Source organism: Canis lupus, chromosome 12, assembly GCF_003254725.2.
Source record: "Canis lupus dingo isolate Sandy chromosome 12, ASM325472v2, whole genome shotgun sequence".
NCBI classification, from domain to species: domain Eukaryota; kingdom Metazoa; phylum Chordata; class Mammalia; order Carnivora; family Canidae; genus Canis; species Canis lupus.
In genome coordinates, this window is record NC_064254.1 from 66661727 (window position 1) to 66675957 (window position 14231).

The following is a 14231-nucleotide window of genomic DNA, read 5'->3' on the forward strand; positions in this document are numbered from 1 at the left end:
GAAACAGGTAGGCCTGTGTCATACAAACCAGAAGCCACTTGCAACACATGTGGCTACTGAGGACTCACAGTGTGGCTGGCGTGATCAAGGAACTGGTGGTGGGTTGTTTTTTGTTTCTTCGGTTTATTTTCTTTTTTTTGTAATCTCTTTGCCCAACGTGGGGCTTGAACCCTGAGATCAACAGTCGCATGCTCTTCTGACTGAACTGGTCAGGTGCCCAGGTTTCAATTTTAAAGAAGTTTAAACCAATAATCATTTCAGTTATTGAAAAGAAATTCTGTCTGCAACTGTATGTGAAGCTAGGTTTTTTTTTTTTTTTAATTTTTATTTATTTATGATAGTCACACAGAGAGAGAGAGAGAGAGGCAGAGACAGGCAGAGGGAGAAGCAGGCTCCATGCACCGGGAGCCCGACGTGGTATTCGATCCCGGGTCTCCAGGATCGCGCCCTGGGCCAAAGGCAGGCGCTAAACCGCTGCGCCACCCAGGGATCCCTGAAGCTAGGTTTTCAACTGTAAATTGTATGAACTATATAAATACAGGCCAGGTGTGTCCAAAGAACATTAGCATCCAAAATGAACGTGTATTAAGTGGAAAATACACACCAGATTTTGAAGACTTAATGTGAAAAATATATATATAAAATATCTTATTAGGGGATCCTGGGTGGCTCAGAGGTTTAGCGCCTGCCTTCGGCTCAGGGTGTGATCCTGGAGACCCGGGATCGAGTCCCATAGTCAGGCTTCCTGCGTGGAGCCTGCTTCTCCGTCTGCCTGTGTCTCTGCCTCTCTCTCTCTCTGTGTCTCTGATGAATAAATAAATAAAATCTTAAAAAAAAAAATAAAATATCTTATTAATACATTTTAATATTGATTACATGTTGAAATGGTATTTGGCATAAGTTGAATTAAATACTTTTATTCAAATTAATTTCATCTTTTCGTTTTTAATGTGGCCACCAGGAAATTCTGAAGCAAGAAAGTAACTGATGTACAGATCTTGCTAATTTTAGGATCACCCTACTCTCCACCAACATGGTGGTAACTCAGATGTACTAGTGCCCATCCTCTCTGCTCTAAAACCTTCTATCAGTTTACTCGAGAGAAAGCAATTAGAAGCATTTAATAAAGTGCACTGGGCCTGAAAACCTAACCCACACGTAATTTCAACTTTTGAAAATTATTTAAAATCCTACAGTTATAGACTGGCTACTAAGGCTCTGAGGTTCAAATTATTTTTGAGACTTGGCAAAGATTGTACTTTTTAAAATGAGGTGTCCATTTGTGAGATTTAACATACTTTGCAGTAAAAATAGATTATAAGGTCCCATCTCCAGAAAGTTATCAGATATAATACACAGATCATTTTCAGGATCAATTAGAATTCAGTAGAGTATATTTGACACTTAAATTACACTGAATAAAATTTTATATTCCAGGGTAACTGAGATAGTTTAACTTCATGAGGAAGAACAAGTATCACTGCTGACAAAAATTCAGAATTTATGGGTTGAATGTCTCTTGATCCAATTTCACACTTTAATTAGACTTTTAAATTTTCAGTAACCTGCTTTTAAAAAAATATGTAAATCCAAAAAATATGTAAATCCATGTTTCTCAGAAGAGTTCAGAATTTTTAAAATAACCTTGTACTTTTTTGACTTCCTTGTGATATTCATTTTGAGTTAAAACAGACTTTCAGTTTATGTCTTTGAATCTATCTCAAGCATGACACAAGCAGCCCACTGTACCAGAGAGATTAAATGTTGACAGTTACTCTTAGGGGATTAGCAGATATTAAAAAAGGACAGATTCTCCAAGATCGTCATCTGTCATATTCAGCCCTGACTTATCTGTAGAAGCAATCATGCTGCCGAACAGAAAAAAAGAAGTAGAACAAACCATTCTACCCAATTCAACCAACGTACGACTTCCTTTGTTCTAAAAAAATATAAATAGCAAAGTCTGCAAGACCAGAGCCTGCGGCCTCGAGCATTGGAGACTTCGAGAAGTCTAATTCAATGCCTCCAAACAGAAAGGACCCAAGACTTTAAGGGACGTAGTAGAGGAAAATGAAAACCATTCATCGATACTGAATGCTAAATCCAATCAGGACGCCCTACACGACACAAATCACACACCTTGTTGCCCAGGTGGAAAGCACAGAACCGTGAGCTAGCTGGGGTGTGGAAGGCTCTGGATGTGAGCGTCACAGAAAGCCTGCCTTCCAGCACACGGTCAGAGGCAGCCGGCGGGGAAGGGCCCCACAGGTGACACTGTGCACACAGGTCAGCTCTGCTCCTGGCTCAGCGGTGTGGGTGGTGGCGCAGCAGGCTCTGGTGTCAGCTGCAGGTGCTGAGCCGGGTCTGAAGCGCTCGCTAAGCCGAGCTCCCCTGTTGGCTCTTGATGGGCGTGAAGATGTTCCAGGGTTTCCTTGGACAGAGTGATGACGTGCACGGGCTCGCTCTGCGAGGGTTCCATCGGGCTTTCAATCATGTTGAGGCCCTGCATATGCTCTGATTGCTCCTGTTGGGCTGAAAGGATTAAATTCTGCAGGTGTTCCGGCTGCTGCGCAAGCAGGGTGAGATTCGCAGCCTGGTCCGGGGTCATGTTCTGAGAGCTTTCTGCAGTGACGATGCTAATTCCCTGGCTAGCGCCGGGCATGAAGTTGAGGTTATGCACGGAGTTGGTCACCAGAAGCTGAATTTCCTGCTCTCCAGATGCAGAGAGCTGATACGGTTGCAGCTGAAGAATATTCCTGACCTCTTCGGTATTATTACTGCCAGAAACGCTGCTGGCATCTGAGGCCGGTTTTTCTTTGCTGTGGATTTTCAGGTGAGCCTTCAAGTTGTCTAAGCGAGCAAACTGTAAGTTACACTCAGGGCACGAGAAAGGCTTTTTGCCCGTATGCAGGATGCAGTGTCTCCTCTTGGCACTGGAGTCAGAGAAGGATTTGCCACATATGCCACAGGAGTATGGCTTTTCTCCTCTATAAAGAATACACATTTTATCTTAAAAACAGATCTGTTTATCACTTCCTGATTATTTAGGGAGCAGAAGTCAAGAAGAGAGGAAAATTAACTCGACTAGGAGTCATAAGTCATGGGTTCTTCTACTAACTTAAGGAGTCAGAGCAAGTCACAACTTTCAGGGGTTTCTGTTTCTAATTCTCAAAGAAAAAGAAAAGGATGGAGGTGGTGGCTGAGAAAGGGTGGTGGGTGGGGCTGGGCTACAAGTGATAACATTTTATGATTCCATAGTCTGTATTTCAGATAGGAAAGCAAATATTTATATATTACACATACAGCCCCTTTTTGTGTTCATTTTCACTGCCAGATTCTTGTGGCCAAATAAGTATATGGGTTAAGCGACCAACTCTTGATTTTGGCTCAGGTCACAATCTCAGGGGCATGGGATCAAGCCCTTAGTTGGTCTCCGTGCTGAGCATGGAGCCTACTCAAGAGTCTCTTCCCCACGGACGCCTGAGCCTCTGTCTTCAGCTCAGAGTGTGGCCCCGGGGTCCTGGGATCTCCTGCAGGGAGCATGCTTCTGCCTTTCCCTGTGTCTCTGCCTCTTTCTCTGTGTCTGTCATGAATAATAAATAAATAAAATAAAATAAAAAAAGTCTCTCCTCCCTGCCCTTCCCCACTGCCCAACCCTCTATCTCCCACTCTCTCCCTAAAAACGAAAAAACAAAACAAAACATCCAAGTTGAGTAACCCTTAATTACTTGTTTTAGAATCAGATCTGCAAGTTGTATGAGTGAAAACGTTTACTCAGAAAACATCAAATTCAGTAACTATTTTTGACTGAAGATTTAAGCTTTGGATCAGTCCCCAGCCCAAAATAAAAATTCAAGTAACGAAACTTCTGCTAGCCAGAACCAGTGTTCCTGACTTTGCCTAAGTGAGGAATTGCTTTATTGAAAAGATAAAATAGTAAACTACACGGAAAGTTCAACCCATGTAGTAATTTGGGGAAAAGGGCTAGATAAGCAACATATGTCACCCAACCCAACACCAGGGTGGCTCGAGGACTCCCGCATAAGAAAAGTATCTGTAAACTTTACCTATGGATTCTGATGTGGGTCTGAAGGGAACTCTTTGCTGTGAAAGATTTGCCACAGATTTCACAGGTAAATGGCTTCTCACCTAAAAAAGGGACAGTGTTTAGAGATACACATCCAACATAAAGCAAGCAGCAGTAATCAGGGGCGCCTGGGGGGCTCAGATCAGATCGTGATCCCAGGGTCCTAGGATCGAGTCCTGCATCGGGCTCCCTGCACGGAGCCTGCTTCTCCCTCTGCCTGGGTCTCTGCCTCTCTCTCTCTCTCTGGGTCTCTCATGAGTAAATAAATAAAAATCTTTTTAAAAAGAATGAAATAAAGCTTCTGGGTGACTGAGGCCTGCAGCCCGGCTGCGAAGCCCCGTGTGACACAGGCCCCAGACGCCTCTGCTGTGCACCTGCCCGAAGCCTTCTGGCGCCCACCGCCCTGGCGCAGCCTCAGTCACAAGTGCCTCCTGGCATCTCTCTAGCAGGTCAGAAACTCTTTTGCCTCAGGGCTTTGCATCTGCCCTTCCCTCTGCCTGGGATGCTCTTCTCCTGGATGCTCTTCTCCCCGATGTCTGTCTCATTCCCAGAACATCCAGATCTCCATCCAAGGTGTCCCCTCAGCAGTGAGGCCTTCCCAGACAAGTCCCCACATAAAAGGGCAGCTCCCCTTCCCACAGCCTGTCCTTAGCCTGTGTTTAGCTCCTCACAGCACTGACCCCCACCTAACCTGCCAGGCAGCCATGTGTTCTCTGCCCTCCCTGGTCAGACAGCAGCCCTCAGCAGCAGGGGCTCTGGCCACCCCACTCGCCGCTGTGTCCTCGGGACCCAGGAGCGGTGCCGTGAATGGGTGTTCAACGGCTGAGTTAACTTTCACAGAACCTGTTAATGCAGAAAGATTGTACAGAGATCCATGTTCATAGAACTCCTACCCTATGAGCCAGTGATTTTAAGAAAACAAATTATTTTTAAGGAGAAAAACTTGTGCTTAAAAAAAAAAATGTTCAAAGCTGCATAAACCAATCTGACAGATAATTTTCGTAGACAATTTAACAGAATCATTAAAGAACCAACCTATAGTAGGAAGCTTTTCTTAGGAAATCTAACAGGTTTATTTTTAAGAAGTGCTCCTTACCATAAGGTCTAAAAGACCCACACTTTTAACTTCAACTGAGAGTGTGACCTGCCCTGATCGATCCTGCCTCCTCTTTATCCCCGAAGCTGATTTCTCTGGAGGTGGCGATGCATAAGCTTATACCTACTGGTTCTAGGGAAGAAAATGAGAAAACCCTCAGTGCCTGGGCTACCTTCGTGTTTGTTTCACTCTGCTTCCTTTTCTAAAAAGATTCTCTCATTAAAAGTGAAACAGAACCAGACTCAGACTGGTTCCTTTCCTCTTCTTTTTTTTAATTTTTACTTTTTTATTTATTTTTAAAAATATTTTATTTATTTATTCATGAGAGAACACACACAGAGAGAGAGGCAGAGACTCAGGCAGAGAGAGAAGCAGGCTCCATGCAGGGAGCCCAACGTGGGACTCGATCCTGGGTCTCTAGGATCACACCCTGGGCTGAAGGTGGCACTAAACCACTGAGCCACCCGGGCTGCCCCCTTCTTTTTTTTTTTTTCTTTTCCCTCCCTCCCTTCCTTCCTTCCTTCCTTCCTTCCTTCCTTCCTTCCTTCCATCCATCCATCCATCCATCTATCCATCTATTTGGAGTTCAATTGCCAACATATAGCATAACACCCAGTGCTCATCCCGTCAAGTGCCCCCTCAGTGCCCGTCACCCAGTCACCCCAAGCCCCGCCCACCTCCCCTTCCACTACCCCTTGTTCGTTTCCCAGTTAGGAGTCTCTCATGTTCTGTCTCCCTTTCTGATATTTCCCACTCATTTTTTCTCCTCTCCCCTTTATTCCCTTTCACTATTTTTTATATTCCCCAAATGAATGAGACCATATAATGTTTGTCCTTCTCCAATTGACTTATTTCGTTCACTCAGCATAATATCCTCCAGTTCTATCCACATTGAAGCAAATGGTGGGTATTTGTCATTTCTAATGGCTGAGGAATATTCCATTGTATACATAGACCACAGCTTCTTTATCCATTCATCTTTCGATGGACACCAAAGCTCCTTCCACAGTGTGGCTACTGTGGACATTGCTGCTATAAACATCGGGGTGCACGTGTCCCGGCGTTTTACTGCATCTGTATCTTTGGGGTAAATCCCCAGCAGTGCAATTGCTGGGTCATAGGGCAGATCTATTTTTAACTCTTTGAGGAACCTCCACACAGTTTTCCAGAGTGACTGCACAAGTTCACATTCCCACCAACAGTGCAAGAGGGTTCCCCTTTCTCCACATCCTCTCCAACATTTGTTGTTTCCGGTCTTGTTAATGTTCCCCATTCTCACTGGGGTGACGTAGTATCTCATTGTGGTTTTGATTTGTATTTCCCTGATGGCAAGTGATGCGGAGCATTTTCTCATGTGCTTGTTGGCCATGTCTATGTCTTCCTCTGTGAGATTTCTCTTCATGTCTTTTGCCCACTTCATGATTGGATTGTTTCTTTGCTGTTGAGTTTAGTAAGTTCTTTATAGATCTTGGATACTAGTCCTTTACCTGATAGCTCATTTGCGAATATCTTCTCCCATTCTGTAGGTTGTCTTTTAGTTTTTTTGACTATTTCTTTTGCTGTGCAGAAGCTTTTTATCTTGATGAAGTCCCAATTATTCATTTTTGCTTTTGCTTCCTTTGCCTTTATGAATGTATCTTGCAAGAAGTTGCTGTGGCCAAGTTCAGAAAGGGTGTTGCCTGTGTTCTCCTCTAGGATTCTAATGGATTCTTGTCTCATATTTAGATCTTCCATCCATTTTGAGTTTGTCTTTGTGTATGGTATAAGAGAATGGTCTAGTTTCATTCTTCTGCACATGGATGTCCAATTTTCCCAGCACCATTTATTGAAGAGACTTTTTTCCAGTGGATAGTTTTTCCTGCTTTGTCGAGTATTAGTTGACCATAGAGTTGAGGGGCCACTTCTGGATTCTCTATCCTGTTCCATGGATCTATGTGTCTGTTTTTGTGCCAGTACCACACTGTCTTGATGACCACAGCTTTGTAGTACAACCTGAAATCTGGCATTGTGATGCCCCCAGCTCTGGTTTTCTTTTTTAATCTTTCCCTGGCTATTCGGGGTCTTTTCTGATTCCACACAAATCTTAAGATGATTTGTTCCAACTCTCTGAAGAAAGTCCATGGTATTTTGATAGGGATTGCATTAAATGTGTAAACTGCCCTGGATAGCATTGACATTTTCACAATATTAATTCTTCCAATCCATGAGCATGGAATATTTTTCCATCTCTTTGTGTCTTCAATTTCTTTCAGAAGTGTTCTGTAGTTTTTAGGGTATAGATCCTTTACCTCCTTGGTGAGGTTTATTCCTAGGTATATTATGCTTTTGGGTGCAATTGAAAATGGGATTGACTCCTTAATTTCTCTTTCTTCAGTCTCATTGTTAGTGTATAGAAATGCCACTGACTTCTGGGCATTGATTTTGTATCCTGCCACACTGCCGAACTGCTGTATGAGTTCTAGCAATCTTGGGGTGGAGTCTTTTGGGTTTTCTATGTACAGTATCAAGTCATCTGTGAGGAGGGAGAGTTTGACTTCTTCTTTGCCAATCTGAATGCCTTCTATTTCTTTTTGCTGTCTGATTGCTGAGGCTAGGACTTCTAGTACTACATGGAATAGCAGTGGTGAGAGTGGACATCCCTGTGTGTTCCCGATCTTAGGGGAAAGGCTCCCAGTGCTTCCCCACTGAGAATGATATTTGCTGTGGGCTTTTCGTAGATGGCTTTTAAGATGCTGAGGAATGTTCCCTCTATCCCTACCCTCTCCTTTTTTTTTAAGTAGCCTCTACCGCCAGCATGGGGCCCAACATGGGGCTTGAACTCCCGACCCGGAGATCAAGACCTGAGCTGAGATCAAGAATCGGATGCTTAACCGACTGAGCCTGTATGAATTTCCATACAGGAATAGTGCTCAGTTAAGTCATCTCTGTGTTACTAAGAAATAGAGATGGGATCTCTCCACAGAACACTGTTGACAGCCTTCTGCCTTGGGCTTTTACATGGTCTTCTAAAATTCCCACCCAATTTATAATAAATGGAGCCCAAGGAGGGGACTCCTTCTCACTCTTCTGAAAACGTGCAGCGTACCAGAAAGGAAGGACGGGATGGGAGTTTTACCTGTGTGTGTTCGCAGATGTTTCTTTAGCTGAGACACATCCATGAATTTGCGATGGCAGTGGTTGCATTCCGGTAATGAGTGGCCTTGTCGCAACAATAAAAAAAGTGTCAGTGCATATACGCGCTCTCTCCCTGCACTTCTTCAGTGATTTGTGTTAAAGCACCTCCCTGAAAAATAATCACTTTAAATATGGTACTATAATAAAACAACAATATTTTTTATTAATTTGGTAACAGTATTTTCCTATGCATCTCAACTCCCTGTTTCCCGAGGAGAGCTGGGACCCTGCCCATGTCCCTAAAAGTACTCTTCTTTCCCTGAAGCATGGGTGTGACTGTAGCCAACTGATGTCAAATGTCACTTCCAACCCCTCATTTAGTTCTTATTAGTTGGCAGGAGAGAAAAAAAGGACCGTGGATACAGCTGGGTGGGAGAAAGCCTGAACTGACAATTGTGGGGTGGGGAATATTTCTGTCTAAGCACCATTAATAACCAACCAACTGGTGTCCTCTTATTCAAGTGGCACTTTTGAAAGATGTCAATTCTATAGGGTTTCTGTGACACCAAACTGTACTATTAAAAAATTAAATATAAATCACCAGGTAAGAGAATAACACAAGGATATCTAAGTTAGATTGCTTTTTAAGATTCTTTCCCTAAATACAAATTATATTCCACAATATGAACCTATTGTTTCAAAATAATTCGTATTTGTGAATTGCTCCCCCAAATCCAAATTTTCTCTCACTTTATTGTACCTGTATGGACTCGGTAATGGCTCTTCAGTTGTCTTTTCTGGCTAAAATATTTTCCACACTGATCACAGGTGAAAGACTTCTGTCCTGCCAAATAAAAAACAGGACACTAAAAAAACAAGCCAAAACTATAAAGAACAGTAACACAGTGGGCCCCGGTCCCCATTTTCTATGAATGATACAAGTGACTTGCCTACATATCCAAATGCCCTCAGAGTCAAAGCACAGGTCCATAAATGTACAAAGGTACGTAAAGCAATAGGGAGCGGTGGGGACTGGGGCAGAACAGGAAAATACAAGTTTCCCCCAAAGTCACCCAAGTAAAATCATTCTACACTCTGGGGGTTAAACAAAACATGTTTGCACACTGAGCTCCCGCCCAGCAGCCGATTTATAAGCCCTAGCATAAGACACAATGCTGTGCACAAGTCTAAACCTTAGTCTGGCAGAGGTGTAATTCTGTCCCCTTCAGTGACACTACGTGGGAAACGCCCACCCCAGGAACTTGGTGGCAGCTGGCCCTCTGCTGCAAGCCCAGCTACCTGAATGCAGGCTCATGTGCTCCAGCAGCGAGTGCTTGGTGGTGAGAGCCTTGCTGCACACGGTGCAGGTGTAGGGCCGCTCGCCTGTGTGCATCCGGGTGTGGACCTGCAGGGAGTGCTTCTGGGCAAAGCCTTTTCCACACTCATTACATTTGAAAGGTCGCTCCCCTGGAATAAGAGGCCCAGAAGCACAGTGTAAGCAAGAACATGCACATCTCTGTTTCCTCCTAGATTAAAATGACAATAAAAGGGATTTCTGCTAACAGGCACCTATCCAAAAGGGCCAGAACAGGAGAGAAAACATCAGCACTCTGGCAAGCTGGAACAGACGCATCCGATGCCAGCAGGGCGGAGTGCTATGATACATACAACCCAAGACAGAGCCTCCACAAGGCTCAGGAACTGGTGGCACCTGTTCTCTCTGAAAACGGAGTAAGGGAGGATAAATGACCATCTGTTTCAAAGGCCCTGAGACCCCCCTGACTGGACCCAAGGAGCCAGAGGACTGGCCTGCTCTCCAACAAAGGATGGGCACTGTTCTCTGAAGAAGGTAAAACAGTCCCTGGACTGAGGGTCTTCGGATTAGAGGTCTCCAGGCACAGGGGAGTGGGACTGCTCCAGGGACAGCAAGGCCAAGTTTACATTTAGGGTGATGAGACTGCCCAGCCTCCTCCCCCGCTCCCACTCTATAGACACTGGCAGCCAGGCCTACAGCCTCCAGGCGGGAGGGTGGAACATCTTTGGAACGTGGCAGGCCAGCGTAAGAGGGCTGCAGGTGCAAGGCCAGGTGTCGGGGAGGAAGTGGGCCCCCCCTCCAGTGAGGCCGCTGTGTACAGGCCCGCTCCACCCCACTGCAGTGGCCAGCTGCTTTCACTCAACCATTCCAACAATGGGATTAAATATGGTTTTTCACACACCACTGTTCAAGGAAGGCCTTTTAGTAGCTGAAACAGATACCAAAACAGATAAGGAAAAAAAAAAGCAACTTGCGGAAAACAGAGGCTGCCCATGGGGGAAAGAAAACATTAAAAACTAAGGAACAAGTCACTGCTGCTATTAACGAGCTCGGGGAGGGAAGATACACTGTGAACCAAAAAGAGCATTCACGATCATAATTTTTAAAAAATAATAATTTAGAGAATAAAAAAGGGGTCCTACAAATAAAATAGAGTAGACATAAAACTTTGAGTATTGAAAGATAAAGGGAAACTCTCCCAGAACGAAGAGCTAAAAGTGATGAGAAATAAGAGGTAAGGACTTCAGAGGGTGGAGGTGGGTCCAGAGGCTCAACATCCAAATTTCAGGAAGTTCCAGAAAGAGAGAGCACAGAAAACCGACGGGAGATAACCATCCATGAAACAGTTTCAGAAAATTTTCTGGAACCAAAAGGTGGGAGTTTCCGAACTGCATGGCTCTACGGGCAGCCACCGAAATGGGATGAAAACAGACCCATGCTAAAGTGACTCACTGCCAAATGTCAGAACAGTGGGGGCAAAAGGGAAGATCCTACATGCCGCTCTCCTTAACAAATGTTACAGAACTATTTAACCCTCTGTTTAACCATCCTCTGTTACAGTTCAACAAATGTTTCCCAAGTGTCTACTTTGTTTAAAGAACCAGAGATTCAAGGTTCTCGACCCATCTTTCAAAAAACACCAAGGCCCCCAACTAAATCAGAAGTTCTGGGGCTGGTGGCCAGTCACTGGCAGTTTTAGAAGCTCCCTAGCTGATTCTACTGTGTGGGCAGGTTGAGGATCACAGGGCTAGACCCAGCTGGGTCAGAGGACGGCAAGTTGCCAGGTGACAGGAGACTTAACTACTACTAGTCCCTATACTTAAGTTTTTTGTTTTGTTTTTTTTTCAAAGATTTCATTTATTTGTTCATGAGAGACACACACACAGAGAGGCAGAGACACAGGCAGAGGGAGAAGCAGGCTCCCAGTCGGACCCCGATGCGGGATGCGATCCCAGGATTCCAGGATCATGACTTGAGCTAAAGGCAGATGCTCAACCACTGAGCCACTCAGGTGTCCCCCTCTACTTAAGCTTACAATTAGGTGAGGGGTATTTAACTGGTAACTACAACCCGACCCAACAGAGCAAATTCAGTAAGGGAGGGCTCAGAAGGAAGGGATTTTTGCCTAGGGCTGCACTGTCCAATACGGTCCCAGTGAAATTATTAAAATAAAAAATTCAGTTCCTCGGTCACACTCACCACAGGTCAAGTGCTCAAATCACAAGAGGCTAGTGACCACAGAGGTCTACTGGCCAACACTGGGCTAGAGGCACCAAGAAGGAGAAGACATTTACAGCTAGATGGGTGAGCGAGAAAGCTGTCCCGGGCAGACCTGGGCAAAAGCAGTCAAGATGAAGAACGTTCACGAATCTGAAAATGGACCAAATCTGGCTAGTTTGAACCCCGGGCATTAGAGCCTTGAACCAATGACTCCAAACAAGAACAGTGTTCTGCAATCAAGCTCTTTGGGTTCAAATCCCAGCTCTGTCACTAAACAGGACCTGGGCAAATTATTTCTAGGACTTGGGTCTCTTCACCTGCCCGATGGGGATACCACTCCCTACACCTTGGGGGCTTGTTGTAAGAACTAAATGCAATAACACGCATAGAAAGGCCTTATTCTAACGCCCATCACATAGAAGTTGCACAATAAAATGAAAGCTATCATCATCATCATCATCATCATCATCACTACTCCAACACCTGTTGGAGGAAGCTGCGAAAGTGTAATTACCCGTGTGGCTCCTCTGGTGGATTGCCAAAAAGTGATTATACTTAAACACTTTGCCACAGTCCTTACAGCAGGCCTCGGGGCCACCGGGGCGCTTTCTCCTTCCACAGACCCTTTTGGCTGAACCCTGCTCGTCTTCATCCCCGACAAGTTTGTAATCTTTAAGTTTGACGGACCTCCTGATCCTCCGCTTGCTGTACCGACTCTGGCTATCCTGCCCATCCTGGGTCTTGGGGTCACAGTTCTCATCTTTCTCAGCAGGCATTTCCTCCCCTCTACCTGGCTCACAGGCCGACTCAGAATCCTCCATTTCTTTTGCTGGAATCTGGTCATTCAGCAAGCCACTCTCTCCCTCTTTGACCACAAAGTTATGCCTATTTTGAACGGAGTTGTTTACCCTCAGCTGTATTTCTTCCTCTGCAGCCAGCTGTGATTTCCCCTCCTGCAAACTGTTGACTTTTCTCGGTCTTCCCCGTTTCCGTTTTGGGGGGTCGTTCTTCTTATTAGAAATAACCACCACTGGAGTGCTGCCGGTGTTCAGAGTCGATGGCTTCGGGGAGCTATGATTATTCTGGAAATCTGTGTAAGCCTTTACCAGGTCATAGACTTTTAAGAACTGAGCGGTGGCCAGGATTTGTTCTGTACTTTTCTCACTGGCCTGGAGACAACCCGTGTAGATAAACTCCAGCAGGACACCGAAGGTGTCGGCAACCATGCCTTCCAGCATATAAATGGACTGGCCGATCTCCCCCTCCTCGGCAAACATCATTGAGAAGTATTCGCTACTGGCAGCGAGTAAGGCTTTGTGAGCCCGGAAATGCACATTCTCCACGATCAAAGTGATGTCACAGAGAAAGCCTTTCTTCCGCTGATCCTCCAAACTGGCCAGAACAGTGTCACTGTGCGTGTCTGAGTGGACGACCAGCTGCCCAGAAGGCTCTGAGGATGTGTCTGCCATTTTCCTCAGAGGACCAAGGAGCGTGAAGCCTGAAATAAGAAAGTGGTGATCAAAAGAGGAGGCGGCATCATCTAACTGGTTCATCCCCGTCCAGACGAACGACTAGGCGTGTGACTCGCGTCACGCTGTTAACCCAACTTTCCCACGTCACCACTTTCAGAAAGCGACGTAAAAAACGTAGCTGGGGACCCTCCCCCTTGCTGGACACCGTCACCTAGCTCGGCGAATTTCCGGCCGCCGCGTTCCTCCTCGGGGTCTGCGTCCTCCAACCCCGGAAAACGAAGGAATGGGAGCCGACCATCTCGAAAGTCCTTCCTCGGCACTAACTTTGCACCGCTGCACACACGTCAGGATGGGAAACTACGGTGTCTCGAGTTCACGCCCTGCTAACCATCTTGTCTGCGAAAACACAGAAAAAAAGGGGCACAGGAAATGGACACGAGCGACAGGAATCCGGGGGGAGCTGCGCTGGAGGAATGACCGCGGCGCAGCGGGCCTCGCCCTGCAAGGGTGGCACGACCCCCCCCCGCGCCCCCAGGCTGGCGCCGGACGGACGGTTCCCCGGGAGCCCCCGGGCCCGCGGCGCGAGGAGCAGGACGCAGGGGAGGCCCCGGGGCGGGACAGGGCTCGATCGCGGGGCGGGGGCGGGGGCCGACACGGCCGCGGCTCCCGCGCCCCCGGCTGGCAGGCCCCGGGGCGGACCTACCTCTCGGGGCGCCCAGCCCACCCGGCGGCCTGGCGGGCGCACCCCCGCACCTCCGCCGGGCCCGCCCTGGCGCCCCGCTCCGCGCCCGCCGCCGCCGGGGTCCCTGCGCCGCGGCCGCCGCCGCCAACCCGGAAGCGCCGGCGCCGGGAGCCTGCGCGCGGACGCCGGACCACGTGGCCGCGGACGCGGGGCGGGGCCTGGCGAACGCGGGGCGGGGCCTGGCG

At 46.7% G+C, this 14231-nt stretch overlaps 1 protein-coding gene across 10 annotated transcripts; it reads right to left on the bottom strand.

Moving 5' to 3' along the window:
* Nucleotides 1-1372: 1372 nt before the first annotated feature.
* On the bottom strand, nucleotides 1373-14132 carry ZBTB24 (zinc finger and BTB domain containing 24). 10 transcript variants are annotated; one of them, XM_025444590.3, is made up of 7 exons: nucleotides 13516-14132; nucleotides 12347-13330; nucleotides 9597-9764; nucleotides 9058-9141; nucleotides 8299-8382; nucleotides 4068-4149; nucleotides 1373-2987 (listed from the first exon to the last, which is right to left on the bottom strand). In XM_025444590.3, the coding sequence occupies exons 2-7, from the start codon at nucleotides 13299-13301 to the stop codon at nucleotides 2288-2290; spliced, it is 2073 nt and encodes a 690-aa protein (XP_025300375.1). In that variant the 5' UTR covers nucleotides 13302-13330; nucleotides 13516-14132; the 3' UTR covers nucleotides 1373-2287. The 10 variants fall into 10 exon arrangements, 6 of the variants coding, with proteins under 6 accessions (XP_025300375.1, XP_048948415.1, XP_048948417.1 ...); XM_049092458.1 differs by lacking the exon at nucleotides 13516-14132 and adding an exon at nucleotides 4779-4930 and having other exon boundaries at nucleotides 12347-13301; XM_025444592.3 differs by lacking the exons at nucleotides 1373-2987; nucleotides 13516-14132 and adding exons at nucleotides 3012-3583; nucleotides 4779-4930 and having other exon boundaries at nucleotides 12347-13301.
* Between the last annotated feature and the right edge of the window lie 99 nt (nucleotides 14133-14231).

Bases quoted from the DNA above. Each gene is read 5' to 3' on its own strand.
- ZBTB24 (XM_025444590.3), bottom strand. From the start codon at position 13,301: ATGGCAGACACATCCTCAGAGCCTTCTGGGCAGCTGGTCGTCCACTCA. The intron at 9,142-9,596 runs GTAGCTGGGCTT...TTTATTTGGCAG, and splicing joins GCACATGAGCCTGCATTCAG to GACAGAAGTCTTTCACCTGT. The intron at 8,383-9,057 runs GTACAATAAAGT...TGTTGCGACAAG, and splicing joins CCATTACCGAGTCCATACAG to GCCACTCATTACCGGAATGC.